This window comes from Caretta caretta, chromosome 10 (genome assembly GCF_965140235.1).
Source record: "Caretta caretta isolate rCarCar2 chromosome 10, rCarCar1.hap1, whole genome shotgun sequence".
NCBI lineage: Eukaryota > Metazoa > Chordata > Testudines > Cheloniidae > Caretta > Caretta caretta.
The window spans coordinates 80,831,495-80,855,822 of record NC_134215.1 but is presented as its reverse complement, the minus strand read 5'-3'; the positions used below and the strand labels follow the sequence as shown (position 1 = coordinate 80,855,822).

At 39.3% G+C, this 24,328-nt stretch overlaps 1 protein-coding gene across 10 annotated transcripts in view; it reads right to left on the bottom strand.

The window, feature by feature from the left end:
* The window catches only part of IQCH (IQ motif containing H), a 104,807-nt gene that overhangs the window by 41,737 nt on the left and 38,742 nt on the right, over positions 1-24,328 (bottom strand). For 9 of the 10 annotated variants that reach the window (XR_012670311.1, XR_012670312.1, XR_012670313.1 and 6 more), the window contains 3 exons: positions 20,577-20,752; positions 17,343-17,615; positions 11,655-11,846 (listed from right to left, as the gene is read on the bottom strand). Coding sequence is in view for 3 of the 10 variants with exons in the window: in XM_075133245.1 (XP_074989346.1) it covers positions 11,655-11,846; positions 17,343-17,615; positions 20,577-20,752 (641 nt within the window). In the remaining 7 variants the exon portion in view is untranslated. The remainder of the gene's footprint in view (positions 1-11,654; positions 11,847-17,342; positions 17,616-20,576; positions 20,753-24,328) is intronic. The other variant, XR_012670316.1, reaches the window with a different exon arrangement.

Sequence of the window (24,328 nt, the reverse complement as noted above, 5' to 3'; positions counted from 1 at the left end):
AATCATCCTTTTTCACACTATGCCACCCTTTGGCAAAATTTGATGCTGCACTCTAATGAGATATTGTTCACTTTCCTAGAGAACTTGTAGGGACCAATAAATGGCTTTGGTCTTTCTTAGCCAACCACACCCAGAAAGTAGTGATGAGAATCTGCCCCTTCATCTCCAGATCTTTCACCTGCTAAGTCCCACATCTTGTTCTTTACATGACACCTCTGAAGGACATTGTGAGACACCATGGGCTCAGATGCCAGCCTTATGCAGACCACACAGAGTTGTACATCTTCACACGTAGCCTAGGAAATACTGTCTCCCAGCTATCACAAGGGCGAAGGAAAATCAACTCATAGGGAGAAGGCGGTGGCTCTAAAATAAACTATCACATTTTTCAAATTTTCTCAGTAGAACTGGGATCAAACCCACCTGAAGTTCCCTTAATAATCTAGTTCCTAGCTGAAGTGTCTCCATCACTGTGTGCCCCTAGAGAGGTAATACTGCCAACTACACGGAGTATAGCAGAGAGGAGAGAATTCATTAAAATAAAATTCAACCCCCCTCAAACCAGTAGTTCAGACATTTACTCATGAAGTCAGACCTTTTAAAAGAGTCTCTGATCTTCATGACAATTTTATTTAAGTTGGACAGTAGCTCAGCAGAACTTACTCTTATGATCTGAATTGTGGCCCCAGACTGATGCAGAATGATAGGCTTACTGAATTTAACCTCTCCGCTCATGTTTCTCTGTGCCAGCAAAAAAGGGTCAGCACCGATATTTTTTTGTTGCACTTTACATGACAAGCCCAGGCACAAAGTCTGCTTACCTGCTCTTTGCCATAATGATGGATGAGCAAGAAAAATAATTATTTTTTCCTCTTCTATCAAAAAATATTCCTGGCCCTAGAGCAAACAGAAATTTGCAAGGCTGTGTGAAAATAATAGTAGCCACAAGAGATAATGTTAGGACAGGAGGTGGGGTGTCTGGAAGGAACAGAGAGCAGATCTAGTTGAGAAAGATCAGGCAACAAAGAAAGGAAGAGAAGAGAAGAGAAGAGAAGAGAAGAGAAGAGAAGAGAGAAATAGGCCTAGAAATAGAGAGACCCAGGATAGAAAGAAGCTGTGGAGCGGAGTGCATGAGAAAGGCCTGGGGCTTATAGATGGTATCAGAGTGAAAGGAAGCTATGTGGGCCTTAGAAGCAAATAGAGCAAAGAAAGAAATCCCAGATAAGTAAAGAGGAATGGGAGAGATAAGGTAGGAGACGTAATGTCTTTTATTGTACCAACTTCTGTGCGTAGAAGGCACAAACTTTTGAACTACACAGAGCTCTTCTTCAGACCTGAGGAAGGAAGGGCTCTGTGTGGCTCAAAAGCTTGTTCCTTCTACCAAGAGAAGCTGGTTCAATAAAAGATATTACCTCACCTACCTTATCTCTCGTATCCTGGGACCAACATGGCTCCAACAATGCTGCAAAAAGCCGAATGGGCCAGAGAAGAACAGTACAAAGGGTTGTAAATTGCCATAGCTCCAAATGGAGTTATGACAGCTATACCAGCTGAGGATCTGCTCTCCTTTGTATTATGTCCGACCCTATTTACTCTTATATTCTTACAAGCACTGGCAAGCATGGGAAGAGTCTAAAGCTTATGTCCTGACTGCTGTCCCACCTTACTGTCAGTGCTCCCTTATTTGCAACTGACAAAGAGTGGATATTCTTTCTTGTCCAGACAGGTATATGATACCTAATCTAGGCTAAAGACCAAAAACATTTTGAAAGGGTGAGGGGGGGGGAACGGAAACAGTTTTGGACATGATACATTGCCTACTACACACCTACTTAAAGTTTAAAAGCTGGTTTGAGAACGAACATTTAATTGTTAACTGCAAATTTTAAAATTAAAAAGTGCCAATTTTGCCTTCCATGAGCTAAAAAAATATGTTCTGGGAGAAGGTAACATCATGTAAAACAGCCGTCATTACCAAGTAACACAAATGTTTTTTGTATGTAAAATTGCTTTGTAAAATATTTGCTCCATCTGCTGAAAGTAGCAAAGACAATTTTCCCTGATAGCTAATGGCCCATTTCGGCTGGATGGCAAGCAATTCACCGTGGTTTCGACTTGCATTAAGTAGAATCGAGAGAACACTACATAGAATTCTCTACTTATGTAGTATTATCTACTCACTGCTTCTTGAGAGGCCCGTCCCTCATTATTGTGGCCTTCGTTTTGGATCAGCACACAGGGTTGCTTTGACTCAAGAGGCTTTTTGTCAAACTGAGGCACATATGCTATGCTTCGATATGAGAGCACAAAACAACCACTTTCCTTGACTACAAGAACAAGGAGGTTAGTTCTCTTTCAACTTTCCAGCACTTAAACTGCTGTTCCTTTTTTCACACCACATGGGGCCATGGTTTTCTCTTCTGGCTCATGCTGTCACTCTGCACGCTGAGGATTTCAATATATAAAGATCAAGCACTTCTTTTAATTCTAAATTCAGCTACATGCACACAAAAAAGCAGAGAACATTGTCCTAGTCCAAAAAACCCCCATTGCTCCAGTTTCATTGTATACTTTGCTACTTACAATACCTCTATTTAAAAGCATGTTTACATTGTGCCCTGAACTACTTCAACATCTGCTAACAGACCAATAAAAAAAATAAATAAACCAGGACTGTTTAGAAAGAGAGATCCCTTCTATTTCCTCTCAATGATACGAAACCAGTAATGGCAGCAAGCTACAGAGACCTCTTTTTTTATTTTTGTAGATTTCACCTTGGAAAACAAAATTTGGAGAAAATTAAATATAAAAACACTATATCCAGTGCCACCAAAAATCAGACAGAAAGAGGAGCTTAGAGGCAAAGTGATATTATCAAATAGCCATGCAGATTTATACACAGCACAAGTGTAATTTAATTGCGATTATGACAATTTTATACAATGGCTTTTTTTTTAACCAATGTGACTGGTGGAGTTCTATTTTGTGCTTAAAGAGAAGCACATGTGTAAGTGTTTTGCAAGATAGGATCCTAATTTCCCAAATAAATAATTTTCCCAATAAACCCATTTCTCTATGGAGGGCTGGGGTAATACTATGTTTTCTTAATAATATTTTCCCAAACAAAGGTTTTCTTTTTAAAAAAAAAATAAAAATTTGAAGTCAGTGGAAACACTCACAGGCAAAGTGTTTGCAGGATCAGAGCCTTAGATAGTAATTCCTATGAGAGTAGCACCTGAGTGCACACTTTTGGTGTATCAGACCCTAGGAATACATGCTCAGTTCATGCCCCCTCAAGTTCACTAGATTTTCCAAGTGTTTAAAAATATATTTTTTTACATAATTCTACAAATTCTACATAATTTGCTTTATTTCATTGGCCATCCTCTTTGTCTGCTTCCATAGAGAAAAAAATCTAAGTGCATTTTAAAAGTGTGATTAAAAAAATAAACTACTAAAAAGCCTTGTATGGATAATCTCAGTAAATTCACAAGTACTCCATGTAAACTACAGAGCAGAATGAGAAAAACTATGTCATGTTTCACAAGTGACACATGGTTGAACTTCTTTTAGTCTTAGACTTGTCTTTTCGGATTTTAGCAAAACAAACATTTTTAAAATAATCCAAACAGGCATTTTATTGCATGTGATAACACTAACAATTTTCAGATTTCTTTAGTGTTCTTGCTTTATCCTCTCCTTCCACACTGTTATTGCTAAAAACTGGCAGTTAACTTCAATTGATTCAAAATATTCTAGATCCATATGGCCTAAAACCCTGGAGCTGAAGTTCTGATATTGCCTCACTGCTGTTTTCTAGCATTTGCCTCTACTCCAGTCCCCAGATGGTGGAAGTAACATTTAAACCTCCTTCTCTCTGCCTTGTACAATAGACCTTGGCACCATTTCAACTGTTTACTCCGGTAATTAACAGCACTGATACCACAACAATTACAACTCCTACAATCCTAACACAATAATGCTATGAATTAGTGAGAGCTAATGGCTGGAAGGTATAGTGGTTCCAGACTGCGAGATCTGTGCATTTTTAGAATAAAATAAAAGGTACAAACAGCACGCTTGCGGTAGACAATGATTACCTAGTAATTAGTTTACACAAAGCTTCCTATTTAATGGCAAAACACTGTAATTAACGCGTGACAGAAAATCAAAGGGTACTTTGTAAGCATATGAAAAATTAACACTGCAGGCCTATAGCTTTATGTACTGATTAGAAGCATATTAAATCAATAGGACATACAAACCAACAGCTTGCATATCTGATTATTGTAGGTCCTAGGAATGGATATCATGGTTTTAATTTAACCAAAGGATACAATTATCATGCTTTGTTATTTACTTAGGATTTAAGAATCACCTGAAACATAACTCCAGCAGCTACATAAATATAATAATTGACTGAATGAGAACACTGCAGATCGTTCTCAGATATAATAAATATGTAAACTACTCAAGGTAGTCTGTTGATGGAGCACTGGCTATATTCGTTAGGGAGGAAACAACCCTGAACTGCACAGTTTGAAGCTAGCAGGGATCTGTTCCTTTAGCCAAGATAATTTTTACCATCCTATTGTACACCACATTAAATTAAAAGAAATTTTAAAAGCCTGTCACACCTTTCAAAATATTCTATGTGGATTTTCTGTGCAACTCTCTGTGTTTCTGGTCTCCTTCAGGCTGGAAAAATGATCATACCAAAAACTGCATGTGAAATCAATAAAATCAGCAGGAAAGACCGCTTGTTTAAAGAATTTTTTCCACAGACCCTTAGTAGGTATGTCAGCAAACACAACTCAACTGTTTGTGAACCCCAGCAATCTCTGTAACATTTCTGGCACCAGACTATTTTAGAATCTGTTACAGAATGTGATTAACAAATGTGGTAAGAATAAGTATGAGTTTTAGGAAGTGGAAAGTACATGTTCAGCAACATTAATGTGTATAAGAGAATAACAGAGCTTAGTTATAAAGCTTGAAGTTAAGGCTTTGGCAGTCTTGTAGTTATATTTTGAGTTGGTTGATAAATACTTATTTCGCTGCTTATTTTGAGTTCCTTACTTTTGGAAAGATGCAAAGTGTGATGAAAACTGTTCATAAGGCTTATTTTCCTTGTGGAACCCTAGGCAAAAAGTTATACACCTCTTTACTACTATTCCTGATTTTCAGATAATCTCTGAATTTATTTAATTCTTTTTTTAAGGAATTTTTGAAAAATGATCAATAATGTTAAATGTTAAGGCAACGGTTGGCTATTTCTGGCATCTGAACCTGGGATTTTCCAATGGTGATCAATCTCAAATCCTAAAACCAGTGTTAAAATATTTAGTCAATACTGATGGAAATTTGAGTTTTCTGTGCTTTATCTGCCTCTGAAAAGATTTGAAATCTCTATCACTAATTTTAGTGAGTTAACCAGGACCTAGATGTCTTTGTTTGGTGTTCTGGTCCATGACTAGGGCTCCGAGGTGCAGCAGTAATACAAATAATAATGACAAAATTACAGTGATATAGTCAGAAACAGTGATTTAAAAAACCGTAAAACTTAAATAAAACGATACGTTGTGTGTTAAAGAGCCTTTTTCTTTCAGCAACAGATGTACGATTCAGAGCGTTCTAACGGCTCTGTTGCTACTGGCCAATTTGTAATGTTAAACCTTCTCTTCCACTGCTGCCATATTCAGTTTGCTTTTCTCTATGCCACCTTCACTTCTCTCCTCTTCTACATCTCCTGCACTCATCCCTTTCTCTGCCCCCAACCTAGGGTTCCTTATCTTTAAAACTTCCTGTCACCTTAAGCCCCTGAAACTAGTTCAAGTCTGTGGTCATTGTGGCGGATATGGAGCTGTGATGCAACAATCTATGAAGGCGGAAATGTAACCTTGTATTGAGATAGACTTATACTGGGGTAATGGAATGTTTACCATATACCTTCATTGCTTTAATTCAAAGGGGCTGTTGGAAGAACAAACAGAAAGGCAACTCTGTTATTGTCCCCAGAGGGAACAGAACTGAAGTCACTAAAGATACATCAGACCTGCTGAGGTAATGATGGTTGATCACAGGAGACTGCAGCCCAGAGCCTGAGAGGGGGAAAATTGTGTGATTCTACCCCTAGAGAGAGGTGTTGGCTTGAGAGGAGATGCACTCAAGAGAAACCAGGAGGGAGCAGAGGTGCAGTTCGCTGGTAACTGTGACAGTCATTTGATATTTTCTGTATGCTTGTCAGACCATAGCCCTTCAAGTGACACCTTTGCAGCACACTATTCCCTAGTCTGTGTGCTTTTTGGAGTGAGAATCCTGAGTGGGCAGGCTCCAGAACACCCTGCTTCCTACCTCATCTTAGAGGCTGTTTCACTTCTCTCTCCAAGCAGCAGTCAGAGACTCAGCTGGTCTAATTAACCAAAGATTTATTAAGATGAGAAAGAAGATCACTAAGATCAAATACTGTGCATTTCTAGAGAATGTCTTTTTCTCCACTAATGACAGGTTTCAGAGTAACAGCCGTGTTAGTCTGTATTCGCAAAAAGAAAAAGGGGACTTGTGGCACCTTAGAGACTAACCAATTTATTTGAGCATGAGCTTTCGTGAGCTACAGCTCACTTCATCGGATGCATACTGTGGAAAATACAGAAGATGCTTTTACACATACAAACCATGAAAAAATGGGTGCTTACCACTACAAAAGGTTTTCTCTCCCCCCACCCTTTTGTAGTGATAAACACCCATTTTTTCATGGTTTGTATGTATAAAAGCATCTTCTGTATTTTCCACAGTATGCATCCGATGAAGGGAGCTGTAGCTCACGAAAGCTTATGCTCAAATAAATTGGTTAGTCTCTAAGGTGCCACAAGTACTCCTTTTCTTTTTTCTCCGCTCTGAGCCTGATAACAACACAGCCTTTTGGTTTTGGTATCTTGCAGAGCCTAGTGGACTGCTGACTTCTGACACCAGTCAGAACACTCTCCTGGGCTACTGCCCCGAGGTACTGCCTGGGGATCTGGGGGTTTATTAGGGTCTGCAGAAGAACCCCACTGCTGCACTCCTGTTTTGGCTGCCACCACTGGATTCCCTTCTGGTGAGCCACAGCAAGTCCGTCAGCTGGAGAAATCAGGGAAGCACTAAAGTTTCCCTATCTTCTTCCGCAGCACTGAGCTGCTCTGAGCGCCCTCACCTGGCCACCTCTGCTCCTTGCAGTCTTTACTGTGTAACAGCTGTCACCAACTCCAGCCAACCATTTTCAAGCCATTTTCTAATGAGTGCTCTGTGTTCCATTGAAGACTTATAACTGTAAGAAGTTAGCTCTAGAGAAGTGATAAAACAGACTCCCAAAGACAGATTTGACAAAGGGGTGATTTTCAAAGTTCACAGAATAGTAACACTGAAGCTAGTGGGAGAATTATAGAGCATTCCAGAGCGAGTTCCTCATTAAACAGGTCCAGCTCTGGTTATGGAACATGTTCATTTTCACGTAAATTCTGGGGCTATAAATTGTGCTTTTCAGGGTAAAACAAATGCAAACATAATTACAGAGTTTCTAGTGCAACTCTCTAACAGTGGGAGCAGTCGAGAGGGTGAATTTCAAATTCACAGAAAGTTTTCGGACTCAAAAAAATAAAACTTTGGTTGCAGCCCTCCTCTGTGTACAGACTCTGAAAGTCTCATGTTTTCAGATACCAAAAGAAGTAACTAAAACAGACAGGAGGCTAGTGATTTATTTTTATCCCTTTAAAAATAATGGCATATGATGGTGGAAAAACTAAATATGGGTAGGATTTTCAAAAGTGCCTAAGAGTGTTAGGCACCTAACTTGCACTGACTTTTAATGAGAGTTAGAAATCTAACGTCTAAGGTGCTTTGGAAAATTCGTTGCCAAATACTATTACAGTAGTACCTCCACATGCAAAACAGATCACCAATAATAATGCTTACTACATTCTCTATTGCTAGTGGAGTTGCCAAAACTTTCAGGCCAATCCTTCAATGGGAATAGGCACAGGCTCTTGGTTATAAATGGACTCTGACTACTGTTTGAAGACAATACCTAAATAAGGATGGAAAGTGATAGTGTATAGGTAGAAAAGGTAGCACACATGTTTGACGTAGATAAGCTTCACAGATTTTAGCTAGATAACATTTTACTTTTACCCAGAGTCGTTTACATTGCAAAATACAAACTGGAAAATGCCACTGAGGTGCTGAGGCTTTTCAGCACTAGCTGATCATACAGACACTGTATGACGAAGTGAGCTGTAGCTCACGAAAGCTCATGCTCAAATAAATTGGTTAGTCTCTAAGGTGCCACAAGAACTCCTTTTCTTTTTGCGAATACAGACTAACACGGCTGTTCCTCTGAAACCTGTATGACACTGATACCCTTGCTCATACTGAGTAGTGCCTTGCTCCATAAGTGGGTCCACTGCAGTCAACGTTAACATACTCCTCAGATTTCACCCCAATTGCAGCTGCAAAGTAATCTCTCAGATGCTACATTAATTTAACAGGATAAAATACCTCACTCATCTTGTCATGCATTTTAGTTTGCCCAATGTTATGCTTGAAATGAGGAATCTAAAATCACCCTGTTTTAGATGGAATAGATTCTTATACAGTTCAAACTCACAAACTACATTATTTTTAATCTGTTGCCTACTACATACCAATGAGAAAAATCTTGGTATCGTGTCATAAACTGCTATGCAAATGATGCTATTTGTAAGTATTAACATAATTTAGTGCTTACAGTCATATTCTCATTACTAATAATTCTACCAGAATGGAGAGTCTTTTCTCTATACTCTTAGCCTGCAGGATAGTCTTTCATCAAGAAGCTGAATTTTTTAATAACCTGCCAACATATGTTTTGTATGTGGCAGCTTAGGCCAATGACACAATGTCTTCATTATCGAAAGAAACAGGTCTACATACTGCAATCGGACATTAAAGCATGCCTGTGCCCATAAACTAATGCTTTGATGTCTAAATGTGTATCATTACAATGGTACTCTGTAACAAAGGATAATTTTAATCCTCTGCTCTCAATGGTAATACTTAGTGGAGATTGCAAGTCATTATATATAAGAAAGGTCTCCATGCTTACAAAAAAGAGCTCAACTCAGAAGGCAGAACATGTCAACTCTCATTTCTGGACAAGATGCTCTAAATGGCAACGTGTTTTGTTCTTTCACCCACGCTCGCTGAAATACTGGCCTGGATTTAGAGAGGCTTTCCTGCTGACATGCTTGTAGGAAATTATATCAAGTGTACCATTCCTTGTTTTTCAACTTTGGTAAGCGTTCATGTTGTAGGAGTTTTTAAGGGGCATATTCTTATCTGTGTCTGAGCTCCACCTAAATGCAGTAGAAGTGGGGGAACCATAAGGAAACCAGTTATAACTCCCTGTTTCTGAGCCATCAGGCCCTGAGGGCAGTTAAAATGGCAGGAGAATAACTCTGACTTAAGCCACTCGTGCAAGGACTCTCAAGGAACTTATACCAGTGGAGGAGCAGATGTAGTGCAGCTGTGCTCTGGAGTGCCTTCTTCCCCTTCCACATGGGCAGCTGTCACAGGGGGTTGGTATGCTACCTCTGACAGCTTTATGCAAGCAGAGAGCTCCCTGGCACAGGCAATGTTCTCCACTGGCCATCTCTGGCTGTTTTAAGTCCACTTTGCACTGGTCATGCTTATGCAGAGCAAGGGAGCCTGAGAAGACTGGAGAATCTAACCCTCATTGTTTGCACAGAAAGTTTCATATCACACAGCACTATTACTTTGTAATGATCAAAATTTAAAATAAGTTTAACCAGCACAATTTGAAATATATTATACTATGCAATGCAATCAAATGTTACACTTTCTAACTATTCTTGATTGAATTAAAAAAGCTAAACTGCAGTAAATATTTCTTTATTTAAAATAGGAAGACGGGGCATATTCTTCACTGATACAACTCTTCTGAATTTAATGGGAATAAATTTGGCATGAAAGACTTAAATATTCACAGACCTTGAACTAAAATTAATCTAATTTGCATCAGAATTCAAATTCTGAAAGAAATGGATCCAATGAATTCAGTCCAACAATTTGTAAAGAACAAACTTGTACACTGACTAAAAGCTACACAAATGAAAGCTGAAAGGTCATAACATTTACATCATTTTGTTTGTGGCTGTCCATCATTTTTGTAGCCACCCAAACTTTCTGCAAATCAGAATCCACTGCCCTGGCTACCTACTGAATTCAGCACAGCAACAGATGAAGACAGAGTATGATTAGAAAAGTGAAGTTTTAACAATAGAAATCCCCTTTATTTTGTGCCCACCCCCATAGTTATTGAGCTAACGATTTTATTTGCTCCTCTCTTAAGTTTCTGATTAACTGTCTTATTTAAATCACGTTTTCTTACATTCGTTTAGTGAACTTCCCAGCTTGCCATTAAACACAATGGACCAAATTAATCCCTGCTAATATTTCCTCTTCACTTTTATGCTTTAAGTCAATAGAGTTACATCAGAGATTAATCTGGCCCAAACAACTGTTCACTCAAGCAAGTCTTCAGTGGAGAGAAATTTATAATACTAGGAGCTGGATTAATTTCCAGAAGGCAACAACAGAATTAAAAACCTTTGCAACACCTCATTTATGCACAAGCTGGGGCGAGTAATACATGTTCTGTTATTACACACTACTTGTAGCATAGCAACAGCCACCAGCAAACAGACAAGTAACATGGAAGCATGGTGACATTTGCTCATGTTCATGTTTAGGAATGTAAAGCCATGTGTTTTTTCTACTCGATAAAACAGATACACACTTCTGATCAGAGATACTGATCGCCCATAGACACCCACAACTCCCACTGAAATCAATGTAAATAGTCAGCACCACTGAAAATCAAACCTCAGTATAAGAGGTTCTAGTGTTCATCCTGTTGATCTGGGACACCTATTTATAAATGATTCACATAAATAAGTATCAGAGGGGTAGCCGTGTTAGTCTGGATCTGTAAAAACGGCAAAAAGTCCTGCGGCACCTTATAGACGAACAGACGTATTGCTCCAATATGCTCCAATACGTCTGTTAGTCTATAAGGTGCCACAGGCCTCTTTGCCGCTTTTACATAAATAACACTCTTTGGTTTAACACTCTGCCCTGCTGAGTGACACTAGGCAAGTCGTTTCCCCATCTGTAAAATGGGGATAATGATAATGATGTTACCTCCTTTGTAAAGTGCGTTGAGGTCTAGGGATGAAAAGCGCTCTAGAAGAGAAGGTACTACTATTATTATTATATGTGAATAAAATATTATAAAACTTGCTACTCAAATAATTCCACAAGATAAAGTTCAATTTCTTGTAAAGTTAAGGTGTTAATATAAGAGGCCAGTGCAAGCCAGGGGCATGTCCATAGGAGCTGAGTACACATTAATCCAGCAAATTTCCTCAGCCACCTCCGCCTGCAGAACTCCTCTGAAAACTCCAGACGAAGCTAAATGTTCCCCAACCAAGCAAAAATCCCATGGAAGGGGGTGCATGACAATGTGCTTGCTTTTGTGAGCATGACCTACTCCGTACAGAGGTACCCAACATAAAACAAAACAAACGGAGAATAAGATACCCAGCTTCTCACTAACTTACATGTGCCCATTTCTTCCTCCACATCTCAGTCTTGTATCTCTGACATTCCTTCTGGGCCCAGTGGTAGCATTTCAGGTGCCTGGCAATGTCACAATATGCAGTGCCGTTTCCTCCAAATTCATTGTCCACTTTAAACAACCAACGTCTCACTCCCAAGTTATCTATGATCAGCTGACTCAGAACTTCAAACATCTATGGATGAAACAGTGGCATAAAGACAAAAGGGAATGGCTTCAAAAACATTTTGAATTAGGGCATCATTAAGGTGCTCATATATTTTGATTTAAAATTTGTTTTATAACAGATTTATAATTAGGGTTTCTAGCTTCAGGTTCAAACCAGTTTTACCAATATTCATCAATCCTCCTTCATCCCAAAAAAGCAGAGATACTGATGATTAGTAGTTTGGATGCTTGTGTAAAGCTCACCCAAACCCTTTTTGTTCAGGATCCTTTGGCCCCAATTCTGCAATTGGATCCACCTGAACAGACCTTTGCCCCCATGCAGACCCACAGAAAGATCAATGGGGCTCTGTGCCAGTGCAGAGTCTGCCTACGTGGAGCTCATTGCTGGACCGGGGCCATTAGTTTTGAATGTTCAGTACTTCTCAGGATGTGTCTCAGAAAGGGTAGCTGATGGCAGCACTAGACTATTTTCAAAAGCCTCTCTTAAAAACCTTCCTACAGTCAGATTCTAATACCAGGCAAACATCTCTGACATGTTCCTGCTGCAGAGTGAATTATATGGTTATAAATTTATGAAGGGGTTTCAAGATAGGCTTTATTAAAGTGATTCTAATTATTTATCTATATTCATACCCAGTTTTAAATGGCTTTCTTGTAAAACTAGCTGGGGAGCAGAATATAATTAGCTGTTTAGAAATAGTAAATGCCATTGGACCCTGGAAAAGTGTTATACAGATCTTGTGCTGCATTGACTAGAAGGTATTTTTACATGCTAATCTTTTGGACTCCTAGTTGTATATATTTTTTGGACTTTGACCACAAACAGAATTATCATCTGTTTGCTCCAAATCCTATTATTTGTTGCTTTCGAGAACCCTCTAAATGAGTTTCTGTTGATGACTCCCCTACAGTAATGAAAACGATCAATAGTATTGTTAAGATTGTACCAATGGAAAGAATTATGTGCTATCTTTAAGTGAAAATTGAACTGTGCTTTAACATAGTGTCACCTTTCTTTTATTATTTAACCTAAGGTGTCAATATTTCATAGGCGCAAACAACAGAAGGAGAACTTCTGAAATGTTGCAGCATGGAACAAAAGAGGAACTAATAAGCACGTGGGATTGTTGGGTAGGAAATTTTTATAAATGAATTACTTAATAATAAACTGAACTAATTTAGAAGTTCAACGTATTGCTTTTCTCTCACTGAACATATATTTGTCTATTTTATCAACTGTACGGAAATTGTTATATATTCGTTTAGCTGCTATTGTTTTCAGTGTTAAAGGTATTTGTAAAAAGAAAAGGAATGTAAAAAGCTTTTTGCTATCCAGCAAGATTGCCTAAGAATGATAACATCCTCACTATTTTCAGGTTTATGATGCACATCAGTAAAAAGAGAGAAGCTATTGATTACTGCCATCCACAAATACAACATGCTGACATTACCAGCTGGATGAATACTGCAAATTTCAACACACAGTAGAAACAAGATGATTTTCTTGATGATGTGAAGTATTTTCTTCCAGAATCTAATGAACGCTCAAAGCTAACCCAAAATTCATCCAAATTCCATGAAAAAAAAAAAATCAGCAATGATACTGAAGGAAGTGTGCAGGAAATTTTATAAAAGGATCGATGGCTAAGCATGCTGCTGTTAAAGGGACACCACTAACCTGAAATCTAGTCAATTTAAAAAATGAGGTATGCGCAATTTCAGATACCCCAGCTGCTGTTAAGACATCCTGCCAGATTCTGTAGTTTCAGAATCACATTTTCCTCTTGCAAAAATGTTTTCTTCTTCCTAATCACAGATTCACAGATTTTAATTTGTTTGCCTGTTGCTGTGTGAAAAACCCATGTGAATAAGGGAAACTAGCTGACTATTGCATAAAAGAGATAAAATTTGCATACTTCTTTGTTAGTTGATAGGATAGTATCATATGAGGAATATTCACAAGGCCTAATAGCCAGCCAGGAAACTGTTCTGCAGTCTGGTATCTTTCGAAAGAGGGGACTCCAAAGTTTAGATGGAATTATGGGTTCTGTTTCAGGGCTATTTGGATTTGGGATGTCCATTTGGAACATGGCAGATTGGAAAAATATAAAATGGAGCATTAACTATTTTGAGCAGCAGACACCGTTTCTAAACCCATAATTCATGGCTACTGGGGAATGATAAATGGTGTAAAATATGCATGACATTACTAAGCTGTTTAACCAAACACAAGTAAAAATTAATTAATTAATCACAGAAAACAATGAAAAAGGGGAAATCATATAGGTAGAGAAATAATTTGCACCGCGTATGGGAGATATGTGGTAACTATTTCATTAGGGAATATTGAAAAAGAGAAATTGCCTAATCTTATTAATGATGAGAAATTAGCCAAATGGTATTAGCGTCAGTGTACAACCGAGATTGGCGTGTATTGGCAACAATCATAACAATTCCATTTAGCACAATTCATAATTTGGGGTCAGTGACACAACCTCATAATCAAGGTACATGTTATTCAAAACAGTTGTGCTCAGTGGTGGGTTCCATCTCAATTTCTTTTAAGGTATTATTTCCGATAACGGAACCTGACTCTGTAACATTTGATCAGTTGGCTTCTGGCCATTCAGCAGGTTATCTGGAAGATAGCATCTTCAAGGAACGCCTAGGTCTACCTCAGCTAATGGTGCATCACTCAGCAGCACAAATCTGGAGGGCACTGCACACGGCTTGTTGTTCCACTAAAGGATATTGATATGTGTGCAGATGTGTTGTTTTTGACATCCCAATTCCATTACATAGCCATGCTGGCCTGTACCAGTTTATTGAGTCAGAAAATCTAGCTGCTATTGTCTCCTGCCTTGTGACGCTCACCAAATGGTGATGACCAAAGTAAGGGTGACCTGTAATATGGATGGACAGTACTGTGGAGTGACTAATTACAAAACATTTATGTATGGAGACCTCGTTTGTAATGTCACTGCTCCAAATTTCTGCTTTATTTCTCATGAATGTAGCATTATATGGCACACTAATTATGCCTGTTTCAGTCTTTCAAAATGACTCCATGATTCAAAGTAAGCCCCAGCACCAGGATGAAATTAAATAAATACATACCAGCTTTAAACATACATATTGAACCACTAATTTTAAATTTAAAAACATTACTGAACTGAAAAGACACTCACACTACCCAGATTAGCAATGACATACGCAAGGCAGAACAAGCACCTCAGCTAGATAAATTACTCATGATAGTGATCTTGAAATAATAATTTCCCACACTTGGATAGAAGTTGCACGTAAAGCTTTGGCTTGTATTACAGGGAGTGTTAGTTTTAATTGTATTAATTATGTGCTGTCGCTTATGCAGTTTGCTAAAACAGTATAAAACTCACATGAATGCTCTCACCTCTGCTTCATATATTCATTTGGCAAAGGTGTCATCCTGATACAATTACCAAAGCCACAAGTGGGGTCCTGTTTGCCAATACATATAAGTTAGACGCAGTATACACCAGGGTAATACGTATTATGCGCGTGCTGTTATTACGGCATAATGACTATAAGTTGGGTGATCACGCTGAACTGTACTACGCCTACTCTTACTCTCTTATGCTAAGTATCCCACAATACCTTGTAACAGTACAACTCGGCATTTGGCACAGGGAGACAGGGAACAATATATATATTAGTGTTCTACCCTGGTACAGGTAGGGAGTGCCTCCATGGCCCAACTAGTTTGGAATGCTGTATTCAAAAACCCAAGAGGGATGCATCATGGAACCAGAAAAATAAGTTGAATTGGTGGGTGGAATCTTAGAGGACATACAGAGGGTTTTAGCTTATAAACAACCCCATTAAAACAGAGGTATTTTTAAGGGTGTATTTTTGGGAAGCAAACCTCCTGTGGAAGGTGAACTGAACACACTGTGAGAAACCACTTCTTGGAAGGATTGGTGATGTATTAGCTCTTTCTTTCCTATACCATATTGTTTGTCTATACACAATAAACTGGCTGAGCTTCTTGAACATTTTTAATATCGAACTCCAAGGGCAGTCAAAACCAGCTGGTTATACATATAAACCAACAAAAGAGAATATAACCTATGGTGATCAGGAAGATCTGTCCATGAGCAGCCACAGAGTGGAGACTGAACTACTCTCACCTCACAGCGAGATGAGGATGCATCAGAAGCAAAATGATGCTAGGAAGCCAGAGCTCAGGTACAGAAGGGAGAGGATAAAAGTGGGGGGTCAGTGAGAGGAACATGATTTTAAACACAATTTGAAGCCAGGTTCTGTACCTCACCTGACCAAAGGAATTCCAGGTGGATACTGTTTGTGAAGGTGGAGCCAAGGACTCCCTCTCTCAATTATGTCTTGTTGGCAGGAGTTCCTTGTAACCAAAGATATGATTGATTGTTTGTTTTGTGATAGCGCCTAGAGGCCCATATCAGGCACCACGCTGGGTGCTGAACAAATACATCATCAGAGACAGTTTCTCCCCGGAAGAGCTTACAAGCTAATCTGAGACAGGATGCAACATGTTAGTGCTCCACAGGAGAGAGGGAAAAGGAAGATAATGAAAACAAAACCAGGTTGTACATAGTTTAATTGCTGCATAACGTATGGCACCACAACTAGATAAATTCAGCAAAAAGTAACAATACACTGAGGCACACCAATGAAAATGGGCAGTTACCTCAAAGAATAGTATCCTGCCACTGAGTCCAGAATAAATACAGACAAAGTGAACGGATTATATAAAAACCTTTTTCCTCTCTTACCGTTGTTAAAGCCGCCCCATACGCAGATGATTCATGTATTGAGTTTGGCAAAACTTTTATGCTTTGTCATGGCAATAAGATAAGTTAAATTGAAAATGAATTGATACACAAAACAGAGGAAAAAATTCTGGCACCAGGTCTGCCGAGCAGATCTCAATTTGGATGATCACCTTTTCCTAAACAAATGGAACCTCCCTTGACACAAATGCTTCACTTCACAGTGGAGTTCAGCACATGCCTCTCTCTTGACATGGCTTCCTAGTGGAGATATGGGGTGAAATCCTGGCTCCATTAAGTCCATAGCAAAACTCCCATTGACCTCAACAGAGCCAGGATTTCACTCATGATATGCTCTAATGATGGCTGTCTGAAAGGACCAGATACTTAAAGATGGTATGCATCCTAGAGGAGGACTACAAAGATTACTGGAACAAGTATTTTTCCTGAATCCTTTCATTAACAAGACAGAAGTTAATTTAAATGGTAAGACAAGTGCAGAAAGAAATAAAACCAATGGGGAAAAATACATATTCCAACTACTCATCCAAACCAATTTCGGTTCTAATCAATGCAACAACAGACATTTGACTTTTTTTATACAAGGCAACAAAGTATGCTTCCTACCTAGTCACAATATGCGTCCATATGTTGACGTGCCAAATAAACTGTTCCTTTGCCAACAGACACAAGTTCCCAAACTGCTTCCCACTTACCTGTTGATGGTTATAGATGTCATATTCTCCTGGAGGTGTTGGCACACAAGCACTAGCAAAGATTCTTTTACTTCCGGACTTAGTTCTATAGAGATGAGCTACTTCTGGCTCAGAGCCCAATATGGGCACATTTAACATGTCAGCCACTGCTAAATCATCTTTGTGAGGAAGTCCACCAATGATGTAGGCTTCTTTGCCTTGGATAAGATTTTTTATTCTTTTGATTGTCTTGGGACTGTACTTCAGCTGAGTGGCCAGGCACATGTGATGGCCCTGTATAAAGATAACATTATTCTTGTTAAAAGGTGTTCTTTTCTATTCCATGAACCTAATTTATAATGTTGCACACAATAAATACATTATTAATAGCAGGCTGGGTTATGACCTATCCTGTAGCTTAGCCGTTTAAATTGATAAAAGCTGTAGGGGTGAGGCTCCATAATCGTTCACATCTTTAGTGTGCTGGAAATGGGCTCACTGGGAATAGAACTAATTACTACACATCTGTATTTATTTGATCCATGCGGAATTATCCTTCTGTCAGTCGGCAGAGATGCTGGTGGCTTTTGGATAATAGTGATTCATCTCTGCAACACTTCTGGCATGGTTTAACTCTAAAGCGTCTGCAAAATCAATACAAAAAATGAAGAAAAAACCCTATAGCAGAGAATATATTTCCCCATACAATGCAGCAGCATTTTAAATGATTCTCTGAGAATAAAACATTTTGATTTAGCAAACCTTTCATTGATCACATTAAATTACAGGGGATATACATTTCCATTATGCAGTAGTTTTAATGGCTACAGTCAACTTGACTGCAGAGAAGGAAACAGATTTTTTTTAAAAAGCACAAAGGTTTCAGTTTTTCATTTCTTTTTAAAAATAAAATGTCTGTCTCTGGACAGGCTGTTCATGAGAGACATCACATCATGTAAAATTAAACTAAGAACATCAATCATGGAAGGCCGAGTCTTAGGATCAGTTGCTACGACAAATCCTATGCATCTACTGCAAATTACGCAATGTATAAGTTACTTCACTGGAAATATCAATGTACATTCAGAAAGTGAGTAAGACAGTGATGGATGCCGTGCATAGAATATTTCAGACATTTAGCAGGTTAGAGATTGCTACTACACAAGAATGAAGATAACGTTCTAGAACCATATTGAGAAGGAAGTTTTCTTTACAATGAAATTTCATCTACCAGTTTAGGACCCAGTTCTGGAAAGCATTCCTATTTCTTCAACACATGTTTAAATGCTCTCCTTAATAGGGGTGGACTTAAGCATATGTTTAAGTGTTTTCCTGAATGGGTACCTTAAAGGCTATTTTCATTCAAAGTTCTGCAGCCTCCATGATCAGAAAGCAAAGCCTACATCTTGGACCTGGTGTCTGGGTTGGGAGCATGGTGGAGGTATGATGCTCACCCCCACAGAAGTGGAGGGGAAGAATGCCTCATGTCACTCAACAGTAAAGTCCCTAGCCTAATGGGGAAACAGTGTGGAGTGCCAAAGAGTGTGCAAGGCTCTCTGTGAAGTTGGTGGACATGATTTGGAGAGGTGTGATCCTCGAAGTTCCCACAGGAAAATCGAGGGTCTTCGGAGGCATAACCAGAGTTGTTAAGCTAACAAACCTATGTCCCTGAGTTTCCTTTCTTTATTCAGCTTTAAAGCACACTCTTGAAGTTTTGTTAAGTGATATTTGTATTTTTTTCCCCTAGCAGTAGCATGAAAGCAGGACAGAAGGGCCAGCCTGACTGACCAAGGTTCAATTTCCAGTCCTGGTCACTTGCTCCCTGAGGCCAGGAGTGGTGATGCAGGGAAGAGATTTGCTGTGGGTATCTCAATAACAGCTTCTACAGTTAATTCAGGAATGCAGGCAACAGGGTGTAAAATCTCGTTCATTCTGCCTCAGATAGTGATGTGATAGCCATGACCTGAGGTGCTCAAGGGGAGAAGATATAAAAGCAGGGGGATGTGGGGAATCCTCAGGAATCCAAAAGGGAATAACACAGGAACAATAATTAGCAGACAGAGGAAAAGGCCATTTGTTTTATTATCATGTGTTGACTTGTTTCAAGGACTTGGAGGCTAGATCCTTGCATCCAGATAAGCTCAGCTTGGCATCAGACTCAAAGTGATGAGCAAAGATGGTTCTAAATCACCTGAGCCTGGGGCCAACTGAGGACCACCACAATTTAGAGCAATCTCAGGGAGGCTTTAAATTGCACCTGGCTGCAATGATTCCCCAAAGGGTCATGCCAGCAACCAGGGATTGTCAGAGCACAAGACTGTTTGAACCACACACCCTTCCTTCCCGAGCCAAGTCTGCCATGCAGCGGGTTTGGACCAGAGGTGGCACAGCACCGGCTATGTAGTTATCATCACCCAGTGATTTTCCCTACACCACAATCCCCAGGTAGCAGGTTAAGTCGGTACTAAGGTTGCTATCTGCTGCCAGAGCTGGGACCTGGCTCCTTAATTTCCACCCATACTCAGGACTTTGAGGATACTTCTAGGTAAATTTAAGTACAATGAGAAAAGACATCATCTCATGAACTGAAAGAAAGGTACTCAAAACAAACCTATAAAGGTCTAATCCAGGACTGCTTACGTAGGCAAAACGCTCACTAAACTCACAACTACTGAAGTCACTGATGTTTTGCCTCAGCAAGAGTCCTGCAGTACGCTCAGCAACGCTGTCCCTTCGGTAGGTTTGAGTCTCTTTTTGGACTATATTCCATTGTTTGGTCTTAAAATTGGCCTAACAAGTTTAAAGCTAACGTTACTACAAAACCTACATTAAACACATTTAAAGTTCCACACTCTTTAAAAAAAAAGTTCTAAATTGGATTTCACTGCAATAAATACTCTTGAGGAATGAATACTTGACTGGCTGTTCAGCTATAAGGAGCTAAAGTTTGAATAATAGAAATGTTTTTATTGTTACACTTTCCTTAGCGTTATAAATCTACCAAGTGCTAAGTCCCAGACAAACACTGAGAATGGACACTGGGCTACAGACAATGGGGACAGGACTACCTCAACTAAGTCTATAAAACTAAACTGGGATATTTATTTCCAGCAGTCTAACTAGTAGTCTAATCAGTAAAGCTCTTAAACTTGCAATAATATTTCACTGATGGGTACCAGAGCGTTACACGTTATAAAATTTCCAATTTAATTTTACTGCATCCCTCAAGCTGTAGTAATTAGAAGACAAACTCACTGGGAATCTGTTTATAGCTTCAGGGGCGAGAATTTTGAACCTGTCCTGCAGGTCACCCATGTCCTCAGGGTTCCCAGATCTAACAGCTGCCTGCAGACCCAGGAGTTTATTGTAATACTGCAGTAACTCCTCACTCAGATGAAGGGGGCAGATGTAGATGACGTCAACGTTGGCATCTAAAACAAATGGGCACAATGTTCATTATCCGTAGAAAGGTAAACTCCATTGTGAACTGATCTCTGATGATTCCTGACCATTTGCTAACAAACAGCTTCCTTAAAAGCATACTGGAAATAAAATGAGATTTGTAATTTCACAAACCTTACTGGTTTAACTGCTTTTCTGTGCTTCAGCATTTCTCTGAAGACAGGTCAGCAACCCAAAGAAATAGCTAGCTTTCACAATTAAGTTTGCAGAACACATTGGGGGTAGAATTTCCAAAGCGTTTCAGGGGGATTGAGCAGCACAACATCAATGGGAATTACGCACTACTTTAAACATGTATCCCATTAACTTCAGTAAATTATAAAACTGAGCTATTAATTCTAGAAAGCTGATGAAACTGCAGTTTCATACTCTGCTTGGATTTTGCATGGCCTGTTCTTATTCTTGCCCCATCCCCGTAAATGCTCACAGTAGGCAGGGCCGTCCCTAGGGGAGTGTGGGGCCCAGGGACGAAGTGACGAATCCGTCCCTTCTGGGACTGACCGAGCCAGCCAATCGCACCGGCCCATGGGGCCCCCAGAGGCTGAGGGAACTGGGATTGTTTAGTCTGCAGAAGAAAAGACTGAGGGGGGATTTGATAACTGCTTTCAACTACCTGAAAGGGGGTTCCAAAGAGGATGGATCTAGACTGTTCTCAGTGGTAGCAGATGACAGAACGAGGAGTAATGGTCTCATGTTGCAGTGGGGGAGGTTTAGGTTGGATATTAGGAAAAACTTTTTCACTAGGAGGGTGGTGAAACACTGGAATGCGTTACCTAGGGAGGCGGTGGAATCTCCTTCCTTCGAAGATTTTAAGGTCAGGCTTGACAAAGCCCTGGCTGGGATGATTTAGTTGGGGATTGGTCCTGCTTTGAGCAGGGGGTTGGACTAGATGACCTCCTGAGGTCCCTTCCAACCCTGATATTCTATGATTCTATCATTTGCCATACCCAAGGGACGACTCTGACAGTAGGATGGCATTATTAACTTCTGCAGACCAAACAGGCGTGCAGATTGGCCTGTTAAATACCAAATCTGAGTTCATGCATGTAAAACAAGCTGGTCTGAAAGGCTGCATGTGCAAACACTTAGGTGTGAAAAACTGCCACACAACTGTTGGTGCTACTTTGGAAAATTTGACCCAGTGTGTTTTTTTCTAAAACATTAATATTAGACATTGATGAGTTAACAGGCCTCATAACATCAATGCAGCGTGCTGCCGTGAAAAGCACTTTGAGATCTACAAATGAAAAAAAGCACTGATAAGGTCTGATCCAACTCCCATTGAAGTCAATTGTCTTGTCTTCACTGGGAGTTGGCCTGAGCCCTAAAAGTGCCAACAATGATTATTATTACATCAAGATGAAATTTAAGAAGGTGCAGGAACTAAATCTAGCGGAAAAGGCGGTAAGAAGGAAAACCTAATTTCATAGGTTTCAGAGTAGCAGCTGTGTTAGTCTGTATTCGCAAAAAGAAAAGGAGGACTTGTGGCACCTTAGAGACTAACCAATTTATTTGAGCATAAAAGACTTGGAATAAAATATTCCACTCATTTACTTCGCTGTGGTGCAGCTACTGCAGGAAGACAGCACATGCTAAAAAAATACATTTATAGTGCTCAACTGGTGTACAAAAAAAATGACATGAGCTGAGGATCTAGCCCATTATCTAAGCTCTGTGTGCACATAAAAAGAATGCATAAAATTCATTACCACATAATTTCAAAAAGTAATGACAATGACGAGAACAGTCCATTTGGTCTTTGGTCAATATTCAATATCACTTTCAGTCACTCTTGAAAATTTACCAACCTGGGCACACAATCTGCTCACTTGCCCTTGCGGTGACAATGAAAAAGCTACTGATATTGCAACACCCTGTCAAAAAGTTACTTGCCCAGGGTAAAGTGAGTGAGCAGAATTTTGTGAGGCTGAATTAAAGACTGGGACTCTCCCAGCAATAGCTATCAAGATCTCATTTAGACATAAGCTGAAATGCATAGGGAGACTGTAGCTAATATCTGATTATATTAGTGTAAAGAAACATTCTTGATACTCTAAAGAAACCATTAAACCAATGTGGTAAGAATCTGTGCTCTTCTGTTGGGCACAAATTAAGCATCTGATATATGATTATCAATAAACTCTATGTGTTTTACCCCTTCTTTCAGTTTCCGCTTATTTTCATTCTCAGACACCCAAATAAGTCTTTTCCTGTGGTAAGTACTAATATTTATCTAATCTAGTATTTACAGTGGAGTGGATGAGTTCTCTGGGTTAAACACAATTTTAAAGAGTATTTGGTCCTTTTCTACACTACAGTTTACAATTCCGTTAGTTGCTAAAGAATGATTCCAAACTGTAGTGAAAACAAGGCCAATGAAATGGCCCCACCCAAAATCCTGGCCAATTTAAAACCACTGCTGGGAAAATATATATTTACCAATAGACTGTACAGTATGGTGCAACTCACTGAAAAGGACAGGTGGCTTCTGGAGTTAGATTGTAATCTTATAAACTCCCATGCAAATGAATACGGCGTAACTGTGGAGAAAGCACTTCTCTGGTTTTGAGAGACCCTTCCACTTTGCAGAAGTAAGCACTAAGGCCCTGGTCCTACAGACACTTGCACATAACTTTGTGCATGTGATTAGCCCACTGAACTCCATGGGAGTACTTATGTACTCAAGTTACTCCAGTGCCAAAGTGTTTGTCGGATCAGAGCCGATATCTGAACACAGCAGATCAGCTGAATGTTTGGACACGAGTTGCAATGTCCTATTTCTGTCTAATGGCCCCGTTCCCCAAGTCCTTGCCAATGTGAAACTATTCACATGAAAAGGGGCTGCAGGATTGGGCCTTATCTTTATTTAAATTTATGATTCTATATAAATGATTTTAATAAGGAAGAATTAAACAGGTTTAGAATAGGATTAGCTTTGAAGGGAATACTGTCAACTTGACTTTTTTTTTTAATTAATACTAAAAAAAAAGTTTTTTTGGTAAAGCACACTTTAATAGTATGTTCTGCACCTTTGGGCTTTTTAAAAATATGTTAAAATATTTAGGATTTTTTCTGCTCCCCTGTTTATGTTTAGAAGGGTCTTTTGGGGGATAAACGGGGCATTGAGCAACATCATCCAACATGCTCAAGACCACCCCCTTTGGCCCCCTCCCCTCTCCCTCTGCTGACTATTCACTTTCAACCTCAGCTTTGCTGCTGCTGTTTCTGGTAAACAAGTTCATGCAGACCACATAGGGCAGAAAAAGTGCTGTCAAATGCACAAAGTAAATAAAGGGGAAAAAAGAGAAAAAATTAAAAAAAAAAATATCTCTGATCTCCTTCAGTTGTAATCATAGGGTTTATTTCTAGGTTATTTATTGCTAGGACCAAAATTCTCCGATGGAAATGCAATTATATGAAGGAGAGAAGAAACCATTCGATCATCAAGATTGACTCCTATACGACGCATTGATGTTCTTCCTTTCAGTTTCTAACAAACAATGTAGATGTAACAAATCTATCTTTAAAAAGCTCCAAAAAATAAA